Below are 22476 nucleotides of genomic sequence, written 5' to 3' on the forward strand. Positions count from 1 at the left end.
TCTCGTCTTTAGATTACCAAAGACACCATTCCAATAAGTAGTTAATGCAGGAAAACAAAACCCTGAAACTTCAACCATTCATCATGTCCATTGCGAATAATAATTTCGCTCGTCATAAATAAACCCCAACACGCCCGAACAATAAACCGAAACAGACGATATCCCGAACATAGCGACGTGAAATTAGTTGACACGGAACGCATCAATGATAGCTTTTACGTTGTTAGCACAATGGACGCTGCATTGGAGGGAATGGGAACGCTTACTTTCTTGATTGCGACGGCAGCCGCTGCCTACCCAGACTAGCGTGTTGACAAACGCGTAGCGCTCATCACCAGTCTCCATCGAGAGCGTCACGCGATACTTGTACGTCGATGGGTTGATCGTATCAACGACATTCGGGTCATTGAGCTTGTCCAGCACATCCTTGGAGCCCGTCAGCCAGCCTTGAGTCTTGACAACAATGTAGGCTGGCTGCTCGTCAGCAGTCTGCAGGACGTAGTTGGCATCAATGCGCGTAGACCCTTCCTTGACCACAAGCTGGGAATCTTGTCCACCGGGCTACATTAAATCTGTTAGATGGTGCTCAAGGTAAGGTTAGGGCTTGCTGGGAACGCACCAAAACAACGCCCTTGGCCCATCGGCCGGCCCATTGCCCGCCCACAAACGTGACCCAGTCACGCTGACCCACCAGGGAGTTTCCGACGGAGACGCGCGGGTTCACCTTAATGCTCATCCGGAAGTCCAGCTCCAGCGATGGGGCCGGAAGCTGCAGTGACCGTGCAATGTCTCCCTCGGGGAAAGTGTGAAGGAGGTTATTGGCAGGAATGGAGTCTTTCATGACATTCAGGTAGTTGGGGCACTCCAGCAGGTGCTGGCGTTGCCGACTGGTATTTTTAGCGCGCACTTGCTGACAATAGATACATTGTACGGACAGGCACTGCGACTGTTAATCTAACATTGTACACGCGGCTCGGGGAATTGAGAATGCTGACCTTGTCTTCCTCCTTCGCACGGAACTCGACAAACGCGGCATGGACATCATCAAGCGGAGGGGCGGGCAGATTCGATGGATTATGTTTCGTCTTTTTGTGAGAGCGCTGCTGAGGAACGGGCGTACCACTCACGCTTCCACCGCCAGCGGAGTTTGGCAGCTGGGGTCGGTTCTGCAGAGCCTGCAGCGGGGTCTGCATGGGCGTGTGCGGGTTGACGCCATTGCCCATCAGAGGGCCATTGGGACTCCCCATGGGATTGCCCGTTGCACCGGGGCCAGCATGAGCTGCCGAGCCTGGAGCATTCGGGGTGGCGGAGTAGTTAGGCGCGCCAATGCCGCCAGCACCAGCAGCCGCGGCTTGCTGCTGAGCAGCCTGCTGCCCGCGCAGGCCGGGGCATTCTAGCAAGTGCTGTTTCTGACGCGACGTGTTTTTGGCGCGGATCTGCTGGCAATAAATGCATTGCACCGAAAGACACTACGCGGTTTGTCAGTACTGACGGCCTTCAAATCGAATGGGACGGATTGTTTGGAGCCCTGGGTATTTAATACCCAGAATACCCAGGTACAGGAAATACGGATTTCATGAACACCAGAACTCACCTTATCGTCTTCCTTGGCGCGAAACTCAACAAAGGCCGCATGGACTTCCTGGTCAACTGTGCGACCCATGGCGATAGATGTGTGTCACAGAAACCAGCACGATCCGATCAAACCAACAAAAAGAAAGATGAAAAGACGTTTCTTGCTGGTCAGGCTAGACGAAGAAACCTGGAAAGAGCGCGTTGAGTGATTTCAAAAGAGGAGGATGGGGGGAAAAAAATGAGGGTGCGGACCAAGACGGGAACGAGACGGGGACGAGACCAGTTAAGTTACGCAAGCGAACAGCTGCGTCAGCGTAATTTTCATCCCGCATGTCACGCGTCACATGCCTGATTTGCCGCAGTGGATTTCAGGCGAGCCAATCATATCACGATATGCGCATAGTCGTTACTACACTAACCATATCGGTAGTCTCTGTACCGAGAAACTGGCCAGCTGAGACCCTGTATGAAGTACCGCTCTCCATCGAACACGGTATTTTCACGCCTTTAGTAACTCTTGTATTTCACGGAGATAGCGTACAGTACCCCGTACCATGGAGCGACTAATCTTACACGGCAACAGCAGTGATAAAGCGCCCTTTCTTTGTCATGCACGGAGGAGAAGAAAAAAAAAAAAAAGAGTCCATCCATTTCCCCTCAGAAATCTGGCGAGCGCTGAATTCTTTGGATTGCCAACGGCCCCAACAAATCAAAGCACAGACGGTGTCAGGCATTCATTGGAAGTCGGCCGTCCTTGGCCGGGCGTGCGTTTTACCAATGACGATGGACTGACTGGGCGGAGACAACTGTAAAACTGAACGCGCGGCACGGAGGAAATCGAGCCATCGGCCCGACGTAAGACTGACGGGCCAATGACACGGCCGTCAAGAATCCTGGACGTTGGAACACGAGAAGTCAATGACACATTGACACTGGACAACTAGCAAGAACAGAATCAGTGGTCATTCTCAACAAGAGCTGGAAAAATCAACTGAAGTTGCTGGCTGTCGTGTTCGGAGTGCTCGTGCTTTGATGCAAGTTGCGCTTAGTTAGTTACCGTACGGTCCAGGTTGTAAAATACCTTGAACGCACCGTATACTCCGTATTGTCAGCATAATCGTACTGATTTGTGGTAACGTAACCCGCTTAATACAGCATCGTATCTGTACCAGTACGTGTCCAGTACTGAATACTGTAAACAGATACCAGATAGGGTCCGAAACCTTTTGGCTGTCAATGCGTCCTGCTTTCGTAGCCCTGATACTCTACGGAGCATGTATAGCAAGAATACTGGTATTGTATATTGAAAAATACTAACTACATGATCGATAGATCTGATAGAATGATAGGTTACATCTCATAATATCGGGTAAGCCAGCGAGGGAGATACCGAGTTGCAATCTGGACATCATGGCTCGGCTGCCGGGATCGTCAGATGAATGTCTCCCACGTCTCCCAGAGTGCAGGGATTATCAGTTTCCACATGCTGTGAAACTGCGACATGGCCGCTCATTGCAAGCGTAAGCACGTGCATCAAGGCTTGCGTGGCCACGCTGCGACTCGTCGAGTCAGGTGGAAGCAGCCTGGTGAAAACGATAGCATCTGCTTTTCTACGCTTAGACGCGACTGATTGATTGTCAGCTTGGATACATTGAGTGACGAAATGGAGGAAATTCCGATCGGGCTCGCTCATCTCCTGCATAGAGTCTTGGATATCAGGCTGCCCGGTACGACTGGCGCCCCGTACGTGTGCAAAGGCACTGGCGCCTGGACCGGCGTCAGGCACCGATTCGTCCTGATCCAGAGAGGAACCTAACTCGTCTATGTTTTCAAAATGATCAAGGGACAAACTATTGAGTCTGTCGTATGTGAGGCGGTCCAACGGCACACTCCGCCTTGCCAAAGGACTTGAACTAGGGTAACGGACGCCGTGCCTTCCGAGTGATCCGAACGCCGGCCGAGTGTGGTAATCAAGGTTATCAAACGGATGAGGAACGCTCGACGAGCCGGCAAGTGAGCTTTGAAGGGAGGCAGTGACGTTCCATGGCACCTGAGAAGATGTATCGTCTTGGAGCGAAGCGGGAGCTTCGCGGCCGAGTTCTACATCCTACAAATTGTCAGTTTTGGTTCCTTTGCAGCAGATCTACGCGAAATGATACCTCATTTTGCTGGAGACCTTCATCATAATCAAGTCCAACCTCATCACCACGTGCGAGTTCCAGTTCGGGTTCGCGGCGAGCTCGTACGCGCCGCTCGTCCTCTTCACTGCTACCGACGTCATCGAAGCAGCGCTTCCGGTCTGGCGATCTGCGTCCGTCCTTCCCAGTCAGTGCTTGCAGCAGTTCATCACTGCAGAAGGACCGCAGAGGGTGATCAGTCTGGAAGAAACCGAGACCAAAGCCAATAGAGCCGATTCCTCGGCCGATGATCCAGGCTAGGGCATTCTTTTTGGCTTGTGAAGCATTTCTCTGATGCTTCCTTTGTTCTGAGGCATTCGACATGTTGGTCAGGTAATCTTCATTCCATCTTGCCAGCTCCGCGTTGCTAATCTGCGTGAGGGCATCCACTCCTAGCCTGCGCTGGATTTTTCGATTGGCAGCGGAGGTTGGGGGTGCAGGGGCGGAGACTGCATGGCCACCACCTCCGTCGTGGTCAAACAGATGACCCTCGGGAGCTGGAGACTGGCGCTGGTTAGGATTTTCTGATTCACCGACCAGGAGGATTCCATCCTCGTCCAAAGCCACAGCGTCATCGGCTCGCTTGGCGGTTTCCTGTGCATTATTTAGGTACCGGACTCTCTAACTTAAGGAACATAAGCTACTTACGTCTGGCTGGTGCCTAGCACGGCCCATATCATTTCCTTGATCTCGCGCTGAGAGATCCCCTGGTCGCAGGTTTGAACGCTCGCCGATGGCAAGATCAACAATGTTACCCTCCTCATCAAATTCGAAATCAGGACGCAGAAGCACGCCTCCTTCATCGCCTGTCGGCTGAAGGCCAGTGGTAGGGCTGACATTATTACCAGCCAGACCAAATCTGCCGATATCGTCCACACCCAAACTCGACGACGACACATCAAGCTGAGGAGGATCGAGACCAGTATAAGAATGGCTAGAGGTACTAAAATGAGAAAAGAGAAGACTAGACTGATGCAAGTCAATCTTGATGCTAGCATCCTTCTGAACCAAATCCAGGTTTGGTCCTGGAAGACTGATTTCAGGAATGAACCCCGGATCATATGGGACGATGAGCTCTTCAGGCCTGCAAGCCCAATCAGAACGGCGATATCCGTGTGACAGAGCATGGATCCATACTTAGCCTTGCCGGCATCCACATCCAAGCCACGCCCATGGGTGATCCGCAAGGCATTCTTCATGCGATCCAGCATGGACTGCACATCGGTGAGAGCATACATGCATTGGCGGCTGTACACCCTGGTGACGCCATAGCTGCGGGTTCCACAGGTATCAGTAATACACGACAGCCATCAATAGTGTTCTCAGCAGCATTTACAGAAGATTTCCCTGCAGACGCAGCGCCATCGGGGCTTCGGGATTCATGATGGCGTCGCAGGCTCTCGGGACATCCACTCCGAGGATGACCTTTCTGGTGATCCTCTTGGATGTCGCCCGCGGGCCAAGGGTGGCGACCAGCCTAGTCCAAGAGAGTTCCAATCAGCCCAAGAGACCAGAGATATAGTACAGAAAGTCCAAAAAGGCGCCCAGCATATGCAGGCATAGAGCCCCCAAGGTTCAGTGTAGGGGAAAGAGGGAGCATACCATATCGTCGCCACCCCATGCTTCTCGGAAGTCAGGACTTGTCAAGGAAGGAGCGTGAGCACCCTATTTCCAGCAAGGACGGCACGGCTAAGACACCCACGTACTTTCGTGACTGTAAAACATGGCGTGGCCTGCACGGGAGAGACGACTTGCAAAAGCGACTACGATGAAAGACCAGGAAGACCACCTCCCGCACAGCTTCGGAGACGTAGAAGCTGAAAAGATGGTGCAAGGTAGCCATGTCTAAAGCATCATAGGAGTTGCACAGGGAGCCTGGCGAGGACCAGATGAGGAAGGAACGGACATCCGGTCCGGTGACGAGCAGTTGCCCGCTTGGGACGACGAGTTAATGGAGCAGCTCAGAGGAAAGCTAAGACAGCGATTCAGCTGCCAGTGGTGGTCCCTCAGTGAGGGATAGACTTCAGAACTTCACAAGAAACCCAAATCTGATGATCCCCGGGTATGAACACATCGAACAATCATGCAACCACAACGAAAAACACTACCTATAGATCAACCGTGACCGACCATGGACAGAAGCCCGTAATCTTCGCCCCAACCGATAACGATACATCTCTATCGCAAACAAACTTCCTGAGCGTTTTTACAATCATGTAGCACGAATATTTATAGAAAGCAACGATGTCTATTCAAGCGGAATGCCCTCGTATTCAGAGTAACCGAGGGCAAGGTTCATGTTTTCTGTGAAGAGAAGTGGTCAGCCAACGGGGGTCAGGGATGGAAAGATGGACAACTTACGCAAGCATTGAGTAGCAGCACCCTTGAGCAGGTTATCGATGGTCGCGCAGACCACCACTCGCTTACCGCTGGAGTGCACGGCAAATCCCCCGATTTCCACTCCGTGTCGGCCGGCGATGTTCTTTACCAGAGGCGGCTCGCCAACAATCTTGACAAGCTTTTCGCCGGCATAACGGTCCTGGTAGATGTTGCGGATGTCCCGCGACGTCATCTCTTGGTTCAGAGGCATGCTGATGGTGTGCTGCGACGAATGAGCTTCATCTCTGGAGAGGACACTTAAGAGCGAGAACTTACGTGAATGCCCTGGAACCAGACTGCCACATGAGGAATGAAGGCAACGCTCGTTTCCAACTGCGAGCTAATCTCCCGCTCATGGATATGATCGGTCAGACTGTAGGGCATGATGTTGTTCGTAAGAAGGTTGACGTCGTTCTTGGGACTCGGCTTAGTACCGGCGCCGGAGTATCCCGAGACGCCGAAGACGGTGGGCTGACCACCGAGGTACTTGAGCAAGGGCGCAATGCCCAGTTGAGCCGCAGTGGCATAGCAACCTGGATTAGCAATGCGTGTAGCCCGGGCAATCTTGGATCGATTGACCAGCTCGGGAAGGCCGTAAGTCCAGTTGGGGTCAAATCGATAGTCGGCACTCAGATCGACGATGACAGAGCCTTTCTCGGCGCCCTGGTCCACCGCGTCCACATACGGCTTGCAGACACCATTGGGGAGTGCCATCACCCAGCAGTCAATGTCCCCGTTCGCGGCCATTCGCCGAACATCCTCGGGGGTCAGATTCTCGTAGATGATTTCGCGTTTGGTGTAGCCTTGCAGTTTCTTCCCAGCCAGCTCCCGAGACGAAACGTGGCGCAGGTCCATGTATGGGTGGTTGTTGAGAAGATTGATCAGGGCCTGACCGGTATAACCGCGGGCTCCGATCAGCGCGACCCGAGAGGGCTGGGTGTTGGACACGTTCTTCTCACCCAACGGCGGATTAGGGTTAGTGCTGTAATGTCGGCGAGAACCGCCGAAGAAGATCGCAGGGCCCTGTCGGCGAGCCGCACGCAGGGGATTCGCAGCTGCGAGAGTCACGTAGCCGCGCTGTTGCTGAGCCCCCAAGCCCGCAGTGCCGCTCGCGTTCAGAGCGGCCTGGGCGGCACGGTGGAGCCGCGCCTCCAGGTTGTAGTCCCCAAACATCTGCCGACCATGTTTGGTGAACTCCAGCACCAACTGCTTCACCTCCTCGCCGTCTTCCAGGCCGTACCAGAAGAGAACATCACCATCGCGGGACAGGCTGCCGTCGGCCTTGTCGAAAAACCAGGTCAGGTTCTCGTCATCGGCCTTGACAGTCCAAACCAACTTGGGGAAATCCTTCTTGATGGCAGTGAAAACATTGTCGGCTACATTTGTCAACCACCCAGACTTGGTGATGGTGAAGGTGGCGAGGTGAGCAAAGGCTGAGTCCTTGTTCGGAGGCAGCACGACGGCCAGGGCCTCCATTGGGTCGTCGAAGTAGGCCTTGAAGGGACGCTCCTTGAGACCCTCCACGTAGCGGTCCACCGTGGCCCGCGCATCCAGACCCTCACGGTCTCGAACCAAAACATCCTTGAAGGTTTGGATGTCCTCGAACTCGGACAGGGAAGACTTGACATTCAGCTTGCTTCCTCGTCGAATCAAAGTGCCAGCGCCAGAATCGGTGAAGAGCTCCTTCTGGAGATCAGCTGGATGAATGATCGCCACGCTCGACGTGCGTGGAAGATCATTGAGGAGCTCGCGCATTTCCTTGATCTTGAGCCGGGTGCCGTGTCGCACCCACCACTGCTTCATGAGGTGATCGTACTCTTCGTCCAGGTTGATGACGGAGATCTTCTCGCCGGTGTCGCCATTGAAGAGGCCACCCTTCTCAGCAAGGTAAACAATCTTCAGCGGCTGGAGCGCACGGGCGAGTTCGCCTGCAGCGACGTCAGCATTGACGTTTAGGACCTGGCCCTCGGGGGTCTCGGCCATGGAGGTCAAAATGGGAAGGCAGCCGGCATCAATGGCCGCCTCGATTGGTCTCTTGTCCACCTTGTTGATCTTGCCCACCAATTTGTACTTCTCCTTGTCCAGGTAGTCGGCGGTGAAGACGCCGGTGGTGATTGGACGAGCACGGACACCCATGTTCTCCAATTCTTCGACCAACTTGAGGTTCTCCTCCAGGAAGAGCTTTCGAGCCAGCGACAAGGTCTTCCCGTCGGTGACACGGATGCCGTCCTCAAAATGGGGCTCTACGCCGGCTTCCTCCAGCATCTTATTGAGCTGCGGCCCAGCGCCGTGAACAACGACGGGGTAGAGGCCGACATGGTTCAGGAAGGCGAGCGCCGACGACAGCGTCTGCAGGTGTTCGGTAATGATGGCGCCGCCGACCTTGATCACGGCAAACTGCTGCGAAGAGACTGAGGTGAAGTGGGAGAGGTACTGCTGGACTTCTCGCTTGGAGCCGATGTTGCTCAGCAGTTGCACGACAGTCGACCGGGTGGCGGAGAGCTGGGAATCGGACGGACGGGAGTATGCCCGAACTCGCGACGCCGACAGCGCGCGCACGGCAGAAGAAGATCGCAGAATCATTGCGCGAGAGGTGAGGGCCTGCGGTGCGGAGGCGGCACGCAGTGACTGAGTCACCACGGCCCTCCGCACAGCAGGGCGAAGTGCAAGCATGTTGTGGGCAAGCATGCGGCAGCTCTCAATTGCAGGGCCGAGAAGCCTCACAAACTCGGTTCAGTCAGCAGTGAGGTCGAAATGCTTCGCGGACTGGGAAAAGGAGGGTTAGGACTGACTGAAGAAAGAGAATGGGAGGGATTTCATAAATTTTCTGTTCCTGAGAGCTTTTCTTTTAGACTTTTCCGTCCCGCAAAATGACCATCATTTCCCGGCGGTGTCGGAGGTGTATGGTATGGTAATTACTGTACTGTGGCCAATACAATACAGCCTGATCGAGATCTTTCAGGGGTCCGATGGCAAATACGCTCAGAAGTGATTTTATCTGTTGTGTCCATTAATGTCGCATTCAATATATATCATGTCATCTCAGCAATCTATCATGGCGTCTTAAATGGAACCGCGATTTCATTTCGCTACTTGTGGTCATATTGATTTGCATTTAACTTGCAATTCGGCCGAGCCCAGATGGTTATCACGGAGCATTCTTCTTATCGTACAGTAATTACGGTACAGGACAGGATCAACACCTGTATCAAGAACAGTACGAGTATTGATACACAGTTGGCTCGGCTTCTGTACGGAGTCCTTTCCGAGCGAATGCACTGCATCATAAAGCTTGAACAGGCACATGATGGCTGGCTGACAACATGGGATATATAATTCCCAGAAATTGGTCCTTTGAATATTTCTAGTTTCCGATGGCGGCCTGTGCGAGATTTCGCGGTTGGAAAGCTGGACTTGAGATAGGTTACAAAAGTCAATGGGCAGAGAGCAACATCCCGCAGGACGAGATTGAATGGTGCTGGTGGTGTGATAATCTTATCTGATCAAAATCGAGCGGGATGGAGTGCTTGTGACCCCAGTTAGACTCGCTCAAGGCTCGCAAAAGACACCAATTCGGCTCTCAGGGCTCCGACCTTCGGAGCGCGCATAAGTGGCCCTGCACCAGTCAGCGGATCAACCTCATTGGACCGGCGTCTGCAGTCGATGCTCAACCGGCACACCTTACTGTGCATGTACTGCGGCCGTACTGGAGAGCTCCCTGAATACGGTAGTTTTCTCGACTAAGTTAATGATGGCTAGAGTGAAACCACAGCAAAATCGGCATCGACGGTCGAGACAAGCTCAGCGCGAATGACACGTTGGCCGGAAAAAATCCACCACAGGTGGGTTGTCATTAGAATAAAAGTGTGCAGACAATAATAAATACGCAAGACAATAAACATAATCAAACAAGGACAATCGCCGGAGTATCATTTACACAAACTCAAGCCCTCAACAAGCCATATGCCGTAACTCATCCAGAGATCATGTCGCTTTGCACGACGTGAGAGGACCGAGAGGAAAGAGGTCGTCAGGGGATGCACAGTACGCCGAACGACACGTCGCAATCCACCGATGAGGTCACAGAAGAACGCTTTTCAAATACTGGCCAAATGTCGTCGCAGCGCACCGGACTTCTCGGCATCGGAAACGAACACCAGGTCCAAGGACATGACGTCGCGCAGACGAGTCAGAGGCTGGAGAGATTATTTCTTTGTCGCGATAACTGCAACAAGATGAATATCAGTGCCTTGCTTTTCCACTGCAGAATAAGGAGGGACGCACCAGCCGGGACGACGATGACAACAATCAAGATGATGATGACAGCAACCAGGCAAATGCGCATCTTCATGTCCTTCCACCACATTTGTTTCCGTACCCGATTGGCACCCCGACGGAATCCCTGAGCGGAAACAGCCAGGTTGTCGGTCTTGTCTTGCAGGGCATCGAGCCGTTCGCCACGTTGGGAGACTTTGTTGATATTCTCACGCATCACACCGACGGTGTCATCGATTTGCTAGAAAAATTCAAGTCAGATTACTTTGTTCAATCAAAACGCGCCGCATTTGATGAGGAAACAATTCGTGCCGCGAGGGTAATGGAAATGGATCACAAGGCCGGACGTACTGCTTGCAAAGCGGCCGTTCTCTGGTTCCCGCTCGGGGCACCGCTGCCCCCAGCCGCAGAGCTGCCCGACGGGATGTAGGGATCATACGGAGGCTCACGCTCGGCCATGATGATGGTTTTTCCGGACGCAGGGGATGCAGGAGAATTCGACGATTGCTAAAACGGAAGGACGCGCGTCCACGCTCGAGAACGGTCTCTGTGAGGACAAAACCACGAAACGAAAAAACGATGCGAAATCAAGAAGCCGATATATCTATGCCTCGGATCGGTTCGACGATGAAGCGTTCAGTTGACGGTGAGAACAAAGGATAACATTCCTTGTGGACAGCTGACAGGATGCCTTGGACCTGGCGTTGAGGACGGAGCCACACGTGACTCCGCAACAGGTTGCTCTATTTTTACAGGGACCAATTATATTCTAAAGAATGCTGACTCAGCACCCGATGTCATATCCGTCTGTGAAAAATTCAGCCCCAGCCACAGGCAACATGAAATTTGACCACATTGAACTCTGTTGGCTCTCACTCACTGGATATTGACAAAAAGCATACGATCTTTCAAGAGCTCTCAAAGTCACAAATTGTGCATTCGCCATGACGTGCATTGGATATGTTGCGGTTCCTGAACATCGTCGGCTGCTGCCGTCATACTTTTCTGAAACCCACTACTCCGTTCCTGACATTGGAATGGTTTCGCATCAAAACACCAAAATTCATCGTCCAGTCAACCAGCGATGGCAGTCAATCAAGCGGTAGTTTATTGGGCATGGTTTTATTGCGGGTGCTGTAGAAATTGTGACGGCAAAGGAGTACTACTATCGTCCTTCAGTAGCACTCTTCCTCAGTCCTGCGTAGTCAAGCATTCGTTGTGTCCAACAGGAGGGGTACTCCATACTAACATTGACTCTAACAGCATCCTGCGACGTGCCATTGGTCTTGGTCTCGAGTCTTAAGGATAGTCTTCACAATCGGCTCAATCAGGCTCGCGATCTTCATATCCAGCTTCCCTTCACACGAACATTCGTCGAGAAGATTGCGACAACAGCTGGCAAATAGCGCTACTTGACACCATCAATTTGTCTTGCTCAAAAGAAGCATGGAGCATCGTCGGTGATTTACATATTTGGCATTGATAATGCATAACTGCTGGCATTGGTAGATCATTTGCCTATCTTGTCTTAATCCTTCGGTATCTTGTGAGCGAACACTGTCTCGAAATGCCCGATGAAAGACTGTCAGTTCAAGCATACCTCGAGAGAATTCTACGTTCCCAACTCCACAGATAACAACAAAACCTCGTTTCGCTTACCAAAACTCTAACAACCACTAAAGCAATCTATCTACCCCAGATTTTAGCCCTCTCCACCATTGACTCTCGCTTTCTAGATGGCACGCCAAGTGGAAGTGGTATCTAGAGCAGATACTTCCCGTATCGAGTAAGTGATTGAGTGCAGCTACTGCAAAGTGACAATACGAGGCCTACGACCGCTCCAAAGGTCACAGAGCCGCTCTCGGAGACTTAGTACCGAACGTTACTCCGTGACTCAGACCTCCTAGTGGACGACGAGAAGTGACAGATAACCTTCTTCATCCGTAGCCAGAACGACATGCACGCCTTACGCTAAGTATCTTCGTCCGGACGCTCCGCGGCGGGGCATGTATGAGTTTGTTAGATTAATCGAACGTCTTGGTCAAAACTCTAAACCTTAGTATACAACGGACGACACTCTTACACAGTGAGTGTGGTCTACATATTGAACATAGTATGCCAGTATAAGCACGCAAGCAAAGATATCCTGTTGACAAAATCGCTGGAGATGTGGGAAAGGATTGGCATGGTTATGGTGCTTGTTTAGTTTTAGGAGCTGACCACAAGTTATGCAAACGAGGGAAGTCTATACCCATGCCTCGACAAGGTCTACGTGCACTAGTTTAGATGTGCAGCACGGTCAAAGTTTCTTTCAAGCCACTCTGGAATATAAATGTTGGAGGAGACAGAGGGGGAGAGGTTTCTTTGTTGTCCATTCTCTCCCAAGTGAACATCTAGTGGTGCAGAGCCCTACTGGCAAACCTATCTCTCCATCCTGATCATCTTGACTGAGCATCATGGCTGACCCCGAGCTTCACAACCATCAGTCTATTTTAATCTCACCCAATATTCCTGAACAAGTCCCCGGACTGGTGGAGAAAGTCAGCAGCCTCGGGAAAACAGTCGACCTGAACAATGCCAAGGAACGGTCTGCCCTTCTGGAAGCCGTTCGTTCACTTATGTATGCTCTGGAGACTCCACGAGAGGCCATGTCCAGACAATGCTGGGCGACGGTATGTTCCCTTTCCCCGTTGTACTCTATTCCTTGAACAGCAGCTCAAGTTCATAGAACACATGCCTAGCGGCTATCGAAAGCGGCATTGGTATGGGCCTTTGGGAGGCTCTGGCAAAAGATGACTGACCGAAAACGGTCGCAGAATTGGCAGAGGAAACCGGTGCTGATGCGTTGCTCGTCGGTATGCTCCCTATGAACTGCGAACGTGGGGGTCTTGTTGATGACTCTACCCAGGCCGTTTGATGAAACACTTGTGCGCAATGGGAACCATTATTGAGACTGGTCCCAATGAGTACCGCCGCACTGGCTTTGCTCAAACAATGGCGATAAAGCGGTTTGCAGACAGCTACCCGTGCACGTAAGATCCCGTTCCCACTATGAAGTGTCACAAATGTTGTCCTTAACCTCTCACTAGGGCTAATTGTTTCAACCAAGCCATACTTGCTATACCTGCTTATCTCAAGAGAATCCAGTATCGCAATCCCTCGAATCCAAAAGACTGTCCATTCCAGGCCGGCAATCGAACATACCAACTCTTTTTCGAGTATCTTTCAAGCAATCCAGACATTGCACGCCAATTCAACAATCACATGGGCGTGTACCATCAAGGACGCCCTAGCTGGATGGACTTTTACGATGTGCGCAGTTTATACACCGGCGTCGGGCCGGACGATGTGCTGATTGTGGACATGGGTGGAAACATCGGCCATGATCTTTCCGAATTCAAGCGCAAGTGGTCTGATGCACCTGGACGCTTGATCTTGCAGGATCTCCCGGAGGTGATCGAGCATGCAAAGGAATCGAACCTTCCATCATACATCGAACCCATGGCGCACAACTTCTTCACGGAGCAGCCCGTCAAAGGTATGGCGATCCCTGTGCTTGCTTCGTATCAAGGTAGCATAACAACCACTCTGCGTAGGGACTCGTGCGTACTTTATGCACTCCGTTCTCCATGATTGGCGCGACGACGTATGCCATGATATCCTGAGAAAGCTTGCCCCGGCCATGAAACGTGGATACAGCAAACTGCTGATCAATGAGAACGTGATTTCCGAGACCGAGGCGTCCTGGGAGATCACCAGTGTCGATATGATTCTGATGGCTCTACTGGCCGCCCAGGAGCGCACGGCTACTCAGTGGCACGAATTGCTCGAATCTGCGGGATACAAGATCACGAAGATTTGGACTGATACAAAGGGTGCTGAAAGTCTTATTGAGTGCGAACTGGCATAGGGTCGGCGACGCTCGTAGTTTACAACTTGCCGCCTCATGCAGGGCTCGAATTAGGGCATCAGGATTTACGTGAATTCAATTTAGTCTTTCTCTTTTATTGCCTTCTACGGACATCTTTCATACACCGGAGAGTGCTATGTACTAGAGAAGCTATCACCTGGAGATCCGATCTTTCTTTCCAATCACAGACCAGCCACAGGCCGCCAGCCAACATAGCCCTCGTTCACGGCCTCAGGCATGCGCCAAGGACCCAAAAACCTGTCTGCACTCCGCATTTCTGCACCGAACCAGACCAGCAGAGCCCTGAGACGATTGGATCCACGTGATCCCAGAGCTCTGGTCAAGATCCCGACCCCACCGGGAAAACCCCGCAAGAAGGGAGTGGAGTTGTATGCGGATGCGGGGTCTCGATTGATTCTCTCCAAGCTTCAGTACTGTGCAGATGAAGCCGAACGGGGAGAGAGTAATCAAGTATGCAATAAATAGAGCGCGGAAAAATGAATGCTGCGAGGGACTATTTAGTACGGCAGTTGCCCTATCTAGAGAGCTAGCTGAACTAATAGTCAAGGACGTTAAAATCGTCATGGCTGCAAAGCGAATCATTATCGTAACTGGTTCGTCTTTTTTTCTCCATTGCTAGGCTTAATTCAACATCAAAAGCACCAATCACTGACCTGTCAAAGGCGGTGCCTCCGGCATTGGCCTAGGCATCTCCCGTGCACTTGCCTCCCAGCGCGAACCTAAAACCCACGTCGCCATCTTCGACATCAACGCCACAACAGGCGCGCCGGTCGTTGCAAATTTGCAGAAGGAATTCCCGTACGCTAGCTTTAGCTTTCATCAGGTTGACATCTCGCTGTGGAAGAGCATTTCCGCCGCCTTTTCGCAGGTGTTCTCCCAGCATGGCCGCATCGATCATGTCTTTGCCAATGCGGGCATCACCGAGATTGGGTGGTTGATCGATAAGGAGGAACAGATTCCGAGTGAACCAGAGTTGAAGACGCTGAATGTGAATCTGGTGGGCACGGTATACAGTAGGTTCTCCACAACGGGACCCGGAAAAAAAAAAACAAGAATGGGTAGTTTGACACAAGGGGTGCAGCAATCAAGCTGGCAATCCACTATTTGCTCAAGAATCCCGCGGAACCAAGTCGAGGAGGAATCACCTGCACGGCATCCAACGCGGGAATCTATCCTTTGCACATCGCGCCGTTATATTCAACTGCCAAGCACGGCGTTATCGGACTCGTTCGCTCGCTCTCGCGCCCTCTAGAGAAGGAGAAGATCCGGATCAACGCTCTCGCGCCGGCGGTTGTTGGTGAGTACTCATTGTCAATTGTGACAACTTTGGAAAACCGTTGTGCGCTGACATGTGTTTTGTCCAGAGTCGAATATCTCCTCAAGCAAGGAACTCTTCAAACATATGATCATCACACCGATGTCTACCGTCACTAGGGCGGCACAGAACTTCGTAGAGGATCCAAGTTTGAACGGAAAAGTTGCCGAACTGCACGAAGAAAACATCACATTCAGAGATCCACCGCCGTTTGTGGACGAGAACTCGGAAAAGAATATCGAGACATTCTGGCGACTGGGTTACGCATAGGTGTTTTCCATAGATTGTCTTCAATCCAACAACTGATTGCATAGGTTGGGGTCAAAACTATGATGCCCAAAAGTCAGCGGAAATCAAAGCGCATGAATCCTGGTGTTATTACAATGAATATTTCATGCAGACATATATGTACATCGATCACATATCAAATACAAATATCCCCGAAAAGATCATGTTTGGTCATCGTTGTCATCCTGTAGGAGCACTTTCAATTTCTCCAATTTGTCCTCACACTTGACCTCCATCTTCATGATCACGTCAACACTTTGCTTCTTGGTGATCAGAAGCTGGGCAACCAGCCAGAAGTTATACCCGTTCTTGGCGAATCCCATCGATGCCCATTCGTGAGGAGGAATCCGCGCTCGCATCGGCAGCCAGAGTTCTCGCCATCGGCTGAGCGCCCTGCGAATGGTCGCCAATATCGAGTCTTCGGGCATGGAATTGTTCTGTCCTTGTGACGGATCGAGTTTTGTTTTTCGACCTTGAAGGGTAGGAATCAAATTCGTCATATGGGTGTTGATATATGCATAGAGAACTGTCCGTGGTCAGTGAAACGATCAGGGCTCCCCGAAATAAAGGTACATACGATGAATAAGGATAAACATGTCAAACACAGTGTAGTTCGGTGCCGCCGGCGGCACCTCGGAAAAAAGACTTTGGAATGCCTCCGCGACGGTCAACTCTCGGTTAAAGCGGAAGTTGGGCTGCGCGAATGGATGCTCTGAATTGAATATCGAATCCTCGCATGGGAGATCACACTCCATTTCCATTGGAGTCAGTCGACATGGGTAGTTTTGGAAAAACCCAAATGCACAGTCAAGCGAGCAGATGATATTTATCGTCCTATTCATGTCAGGAAAAAAATTCGGAGTCCATACTCCAACTAGACTTACCTGATTCGGCACTCTTTTTGAATCCATAATGCTTCATGTATGCGGTCTTCAGGAAGATGTCGACACCGCGTGAGGCCCATGCTCCGTGCCACCTGAAGCATATTAGAACATCCATTCTTTTTGAACTCATCACTCAGCGTACTCACCCGGATAATCTCACTGAACCGCGTCTCCATTGCGCGATTACGGGAGACCTTGGTACCGGCCCAGTACTGGATGACTACCATCAGATAGGCAGCCTGAAAGTACTGAAAATGGAGCCAGTCCTTCTGTTCTGCTGTTGTCGTAGGCCGACCAACAAATACTCGACCAACCTCATACTCGTAGGAGAAAGGCTCGGTGGAAAACACAAATAACTCGGCAAGATCGAGTAACCGTCTGGCGACGGTCATTTCCCTTTCGTCGTTTGAGTACATGGCGCCCATGAACACCACCGACGCGAGGAGCGGCGTCGGAGCACGCTCGGCGTCAAAGGAATGCGGATGGATCAACTGGCAGTTGGGATGCCAATATCGAAAATACAAGCCGATAAATTTGCGGATTCGTTGCGTCGTCAAAAGAAAATGCAGATTGGCGGAAATCTCTTGCTGAGATTTGGCGTCCAGATTTACGGACCATGATTTCGTTAGGATCGATTGAATCAGGGCGGTCGAGAATGCGCTCTCCGGCTCAAAGTAAGCGGCATCGCCGGACATGCTCAGACCAGGGTCGGGGCCCGGTGTCAACAAGGGAGCGAGAAGTCCGCTTCCATACATATCCTGAGAAGACTTTTGTGTGTCGGGGAATGGCCCGTTAATAAACGACATAAAGTCCCCCTGGAAAAAGGACTGGTCATCCAGCTCGCCAGCCATGAAATTCGGAGAGGCGCCAGTGGTGCCAGCCATCATCGATTGCGACCCTTCCTCCATTTCTTTCTGGCTTTGGTAGACCATCCCTCGCGTGCGATCGAAGCGGGGTGGGAGTAGGAACTTTTCTGTAAAACTGTCGGTGCCGGCATTGAGAAGAAACTTGATGGACCCGCGATCGGACTGTTCACTGTATTCTTCTGTTTTGACCGGTGTAGGTTCTTCTGCACTTTCAGTGAGCCAGAGTCGAGATAATAACGATGAAGAGTTGGAGCGACGCACTTTTTGTTGTCGTCCGACCTGGCTGCGCATTTCGGCGTTCATTGTTGCAAGTGAGGTTACGCTTGATGCAGGAACTGCAGGGATTCTCGCCGTCACAGCGCAGTTTCATCGTCATGCACTATGTACCACCATCAGCATGGTCTTCGAGCACCATCGCTGGAAGAAACGCACCGATTCACAGGCATGTCTTCGTCGGCCCCGCTGTCCCGTCTCGGGGATCTGGCGATCGCCGCGCTGCGGGCAATCGGGATAGTGGTCTCGCAGGTTGTCGCTACAAGCCCGCGTTAATTAATTAAACCATCGCCACCACGAGCATTATTATTACCACTTACCATCGCGCAAAGGTTTCGCTACAAAATATACACGAATATGGCTTGAGTCCCGAATCTATATTAGGCGTTAGTTGACTCTCCCGACGCCGGGCATCGAACGGCCAGGATTGGATTGGCAGAATCGGTTGGAATTGGACATACGCCTCAAATGATGCCGCTTCAGATGATCGATGCGCGTGAATCCGCGCTGGCAGACGTTGCAGCGAAAATGCTTCTCGGAAGACTGCTTCATGAGTCAAGAATTGCTGGCTCGGGAATGGGAAAACCCTTTTTCACTGCGCGATATGCACCGACCACGCGATTAAAAGTTTCGGCGTTGAGTAAGCCGGGCTTGCTGATGGCGGAGGGCGAGTGGCGAAAGCGGGAAAGGGACGTTTTCTTCCTTCCCGTCACCGCTCTCGTCTTCTACCTTGAAGCCCGAATATTCCAGGTAAATGGAGCTGCAAGGAACCGCGTACACGTTTGAGATACTTGCAAGGAGCCTCAGGATAATTAATTAGCTCGCCAGCTTAGCCCATTCCCAGAGATTGCGGGGATCAGAGGCGCTAATTTAGTGACTGGGGCTTACCTCTATTTCATATATTGTGATTGGACAATCCGGAATGGCTATCGACACCGAACGAGAGCCATCCTCCACATACTTCCTGGTCTCCACGAGCTTTGTTCTCAACACATGGTTTGAGCATGAACATGGGAGGCCCGAATGTTCCCTACAAAGCAGTCAGCGCAAGGAACAGGGTATATATACATTGTTCTTTGCCATCTCTCTGACCTTTAATGCCCGTAGATGTGTCGAAACCATAGATGACAGGGGGTGTGCAAATCGGATGGCCGCTCCATTTTGCTCTATTAGGCTTACCGATATTCATCGCTTAAGGCGACCACCACTACCAAAGCATGTATTCTGCTGGCTGTGGGGGGTTCGGTGTGGATTCGTCAGCTGACCGCTTTGTACCAAGGACAGAAGAGTAATCATTTTGTCATTCCAAGATCACGGAAAGATTCGGTCACTTTAAAGCTCTGGAGCTAAGCTATGCCCGGTATTTGACGAAGTCTTTGAACCGGCTCGCCAGGCCAAACCGAGCCAAATCAAATGACTAGAACCGCTTGGATCCGTCTCCGATATTTATATGGCGAGGACAATTTCCGATTCATCATAACAAGTTCACAGAATGACGGAGGACATGCCGCTCCACTTGAGCTTTGCATCAGTTTCATATTTCAATAGTGATGTGCAGAGCACGGAGGTCTACGGGGGGGTATGGCGCTTAGGGTTGTGCAGTTTCAAAAGAGACGCGCTCCTCCCCGACGATCTGACAGCTGGGGAGAAGATCCGGGGAAGATGCTCTGACGACAAGAGCGGAGAATTCGCTCGGGAAATGTTGATGGGAAACCTCGGGGTGACTAACGTGTCTAACCGTACATGTGGGAGGCAGTTCCATGCCAATGGTCAGGAACGAGGCAACATTCATTGTTGGCCAATCGATACTGACAGGATTGTCACATCCCTTGCTCCTGATCCATCCAGCTGGATGTTTTCCTCCAAGCTGGTGCTTCGATCATAACTGGGGGAATTCCGGTGTGGAGATGCAGACCGGGGCTTCCCCAGACGTCCCCCATGATCCCAACGGCTGCGGTGCTATATTGCGACTAGAATCGGAAAAAGTACGCGGTTTCTCCCCATGTTTTGGCCTGAAGGATCGCGGGGAGGAGCTCCCTTCGAGGAAGCCACGGAATCGGCTGATGTACACTCGATGAACTACTTAAATCCCATCCAGCTCATGGTTAGGCAAGCAAATAGCTTTCAATCCTTTCTCCTTAGCGTCCATTCCGCAAGATGTACAAGCGGATTCGGCGCAATTTGTCCGTATTGTCGCGCTCTTCCTCCACGGCGCCGACCATGAACGGCTCTGCGAAAGGGGTGCCGGCGAAGGAGGAGGCGGTACCCTCCCCCAAGGAATCACCCCCGGCGTCCAAGCCATGGATCGTCGAAGACCGCTCGGTTGATCAAGTCCGCCCACTGCGGGTAGTCATCATGGGAGCAGGAATCTCTGGCATTGTAGCATGTATTCGCTTTGCGCAACGGATCCCAGAGATTGATCTATGTGTCTACGAGAAAAACGCCGATGTTGGTGGGACGTGGTTTGAAAATCGCTACCCTGGATGCGCCTGCGGTAAGTACTATACGATTTCAGTGCTAGCGCGACCAACTGGCATCCAATGGCTAATTGCGGTTATAGACATCCCAGCACATACATATCAGGCTACTTTTGCCCCGAACCCCGGATGGACACAATTCTATGCAAGTGCGAAGGAAATTTGGCAGTACTGGAAGGATGTTGCGCAGAAGTACGGGTGCTACCGATACATGAAATTCAAGCAGAAGGTGGTAGAGGCTATCTGGGACGACAACAAGGCGAAATGGTGTCTCAAAGTGGAGAATCTGGACGACGGATCAATCCATGCAGATGAATGTGACGTGTTTATTTCTGCCCAGGGCTCGCTGAACAAGTGGAAGTGGCCCGACATCCCTGGTCTGCACGACTTCAAGGGCAAGCTCGTGCACACTGCGAAGTGGGACGAGAGCTATGATTACAAGGTATGGTCCAATTGTAACAAGAAGAATAGATGATGGAACTAACTTTGCACAGGGCCAGAGAGTTGCTATCATTGGCAATGGATCGAGTGGAATTCAGGTCCTACCGGCCATGTTGCCGGACGTTGCTCATATCGACCACTATGCACGTGGGCGGACATGGCTATCTCCGACCCTGGCACGGGAGGTGCTGAATCAGAGATACGGGACAGACAAAGACAACAGTAAGTAGCCAAGCTCAAAACTTTTGACGGCACTGGCTCACCTGTCTACAGTTACATTCACTCCGGAGGAGCTCGCGCGCTTCAAGGAGAATCGAGATGAGTATCAAAAGTTCCGCAAAGGTAGTTCAATCGTTATTCTTTCCGTGCGGATCGCAAGTGCCTGACAGTTGGACGTAGATATCGAGCTGGATCTGCAAAGTAACTTTGCCGTGACCGTCAAGGGAACACCGGAGCAGCTTGCCGGGCCGGCGTACTTTGCAGAAAACATGAAGCGCCGTCTCGCACGCAAGCCGGAGCTGCTCGATCAGATGCTGCCGTCGTTCCCGCCGGGTTGCCGCCGTCTGACTCCAGGTCCGGGATATCTCGAGGCGCTCACGGACGACAAGGTCGAGGTGATCAACACGGAGATCAAGGAAGTCGATGCCACAGGGATTCGCACGGCAGACGGCAAGCATCGTCCGGTCGATATGATTGTTTGCGCCACCGGCTTCGACACAACGTACCGTCCGGCGTTCCCTTTCAAAGGTCGAAATGGCGTGTCGCTCGCAGACAAGTGGAAGGAACACCCGGAGACTTACATCTCACTGGCGACGGATGAGTTTCCAAATTTCTTCATGTGCTTAGGGCCCAACGCAGCCCTGGGTCACGGCAGCCTTCTGCTCCTGATCGAGAAGTCGATTGATTACATGACGGAATGTGTCAAGAAAATACAGCGCGACAACATCCTCTGGATGATGCCTCGACGAGACGCTGTGGAGCGGTTCACAACACACTGCGACCAGTACTTTAGTCGAACTGTGTTCAGCACCAAGTGTCGAAGCTGGTACAAGGGCGGGCGCGAGGACGGACGAGTGGTCGCGCTCTGGCCAGGTATGTTGCCCACTGAGTTTCTTCCTCCCCCACGGGGGGCCCCCCCCAAAATCTTCCAGAAATGCTAATGGGACCATAACCAAGGATCCTCACTACATGCGCTCAAAACCTTCGCCAACCCTCGATGGGAAGATTTCGAATACCGCTACATCAATGACAACCCGAACGGATGGATCGGGGATGGCTGGACTGTGGCTGAACGCAACAAGGCCATTTCGGTGGATTATCTCGATGACGATCAGATCGATTTTCCGCCGATTGTTTCATGAGCCGAGCAACTGGAGCAAAGCACCCCGATCGCATGATTTCCCATCCCACTCAGTTTGGGGCAGCATAATTCCATACGTATTACTCGATTTGGTTATTGATTGGCTGTTTTGTGTGTATGTCTAGCCGAAGTACCCCGTAGGTAACCTAATCTGAATCTCATGTTTGTGGAATCACTGGAACGCCAAGTGTACATGCCCTTAACAAGGCAAAGGTACGCCATTCGTCGTATGAGT

At 51.8% G+C, this 22476-nt stretch overlaps 9 protein-coding genes across 9 annotated transcripts; 4 read left to right on the forward strand and 5 right to left on the reverse strand.

The window, feature by feature from the left end:
- Window positions 1-183: 183 nt before the first annotated feature.
- VTN49DRAFT_3571 (uncharacterized protein) lies at window positions 184-1663 on the reverse strand (the record flags this gene model as incomplete). Its single annotated transcript, XM_069411422.1, has 5 exons — window positions 184-212; window positions 267-561; window positions 620-940; window positions 996-1469; window positions 1595-1663. 5 exons carry the CDS (start codon window positions 1661-1663, stop codon window positions 184-186), a joined length of 1188 nt encoding a protein of 395 aa, XP_069268042.1.
- A 1320-nt stretch (window positions 1664-2983) lies between these two features.
- VTN49DRAFT_3572 (uncharacterized protein) lies at window positions 2984-5477 on the reverse strand (the record flags this gene model as incomplete). The annotated part of the gene is made up of 7 exons (XM_069411423.1): window positions 2984-3682; window positions 3735-4346; window positions 4401-4836; window positions 4890-5024; window positions 5089-5229; window positions 5355-5391; window positions 5459-5477. The coding sequence occupies 7 exons, from the start codon at window positions 5475-5477 to the stop codon at window positions 2984-2986; spliced, it is 2079 nt and encodes a 692-aa protein (XP_069268043.1).
- Window positions 5478-6000: 523 nt separating this feature from the next.
- On the reverse strand, window positions 6001-8804 carry VTN49DRAFT_3573 (uncharacterized protein; the record flags this gene model as incomplete). The annotated part of the gene is made up of 3 exons (XM_069411424.1): window positions 6001-6056; window positions 6114-6354; window positions 6408-8804. The coding sequence occupies 3 exons, from the start codon at window positions 8802-8804 to the stop codon at window positions 6001-6003; spliced, it is 2694 nt and encodes an 897-aa protein (XP_069268044.1).
- Window positions 8805-9941: 1137 nt separating this feature from the next.
- Window positions 9942-10209, forward strand: VTN49DRAFT_3574 (uncharacterized protein; the record flags this gene model as incomplete). The annotated part of the gene is made up of 2 exons (XM_069411425.1): window positions 9942-9995; window positions 10045-10209. The coding sequence occupies 2 exons, from the start codon at window positions 9942-9944 to the stop codon at window positions 10207-10209; spliced, it is 219 nt and encodes a 72-aa protein (XP_069268045.1).
- Window positions 10210-10211: 2 nt separating this feature from the next.
- On the reverse strand, window positions 10212-11072 carry VTN49DRAFT_3575 (uncharacterized protein; the record flags this gene model as incomplete). Its single annotated transcript, XM_069411426.1, has 5 exons — window positions 10212-10356; window positions 10412-10647; window positions 10758-10800; window positions 10856-11010; window positions 11061-11072. The coding sequence occupies 5 exons, from the start codon at window positions 11070-11072 to the stop codon at window positions 10212-10214; spliced, it is 591 nt and encodes a 196-aa protein (XP_069268046.1).
- Window positions 11073-12862: 1790 nt separating this feature from the next.
- Window positions 12863-14316, forward strand: VTN49DRAFT_3576 (uncharacterized protein; the record flags this gene model as incomplete). The annotated part of the gene is made up of 6 exons (XM_069411427.1): window positions 12863-13078; window positions 13135-13168; window positions 13223-13261; window positions 13315-13438; window positions 13496-13944; window positions 14003-14316. 6 exons carry the CDS (start codon window positions 12863-12865, stop codon window positions 14314-14316), a joined length of 1176 nt encoding a protein of 391 aa, XP_069268047.1.
- A 497-nt stretch (window positions 14317-14813) lies between these two features.
- Window positions 14814-15922, forward strand: VTN49DRAFT_3577 (uncharacterized protein; the record flags this gene model as incomplete). Its single annotated transcript, XM_069411428.1, has 5 exons — window positions 14814-14837; window positions 14885-14930; window positions 15000-15350; window positions 15419-15634; window positions 15702-15922. The coding sequence occupies 5 exons, from the start codon at window positions 14814-14816 to the stop codon at window positions 15920-15922; spliced, it is 858 nt and encodes a 285-aa protein (XP_069268048.1).
- Window positions 15923-16101: 179 nt separating this feature from the next.
- VTN49DRAFT_3578 (uncharacterized protein) lies at window positions 16102-18515 on the reverse strand (the record flags this gene model as incomplete). The annotated part of the gene is made up of 8 exons (XM_069411429.1): window positions 16102-16466; window positions 16518-16774; window positions 16825-16916; window positions 16971-17893; window positions 17952-18069; window positions 18123-18222; window positions 18284-18338; window positions 18425-18515. 8 exons carry the CDS (start codon window positions 18513-18515, stop codon window positions 16102-16104), a joined length of 2001 nt encoding a protein of 666 aa, XP_069268049.1.
- A 1605-nt stretch (window positions 18516-20120) lies between these two features.
- VTN49DRAFT_3579 (uncharacterized protein) lies at window positions 20121-22242 on the forward strand (the record flags this gene model as incomplete). Its single annotated transcript, XM_069411430.1, has 6 exons — window positions 20121-20457; window positions 20524-20882; window positions 20935-21103; window positions 21155-21223; window positions 21281-21973; window positions 22058-22242. The coding sequence occupies 6 exons, from the start codon at window positions 20121-20123 to the stop codon at window positions 22240-22242; spliced, it is 1812 nt and encodes a 603-aa protein (XP_069268050.1).
- Between the last annotated feature and the right edge of the window lie 234 nt (window positions 22243-22476).

This window comes from Thermomyces lanuginosus (genome assembly GCF_041956635.1).
Source record: "Thermomyces lanuginosus strain ATCC 200065 unplaced genomic scaffold VTN49scaffold_29, whole genome shotgun sequence".
NCBI lineage: Eukaryota > Fungi > Ascomycota > Eurotiomycetes > Eurotiales > Trichocomaceae > Thermomyces > Thermomyces lanuginosus.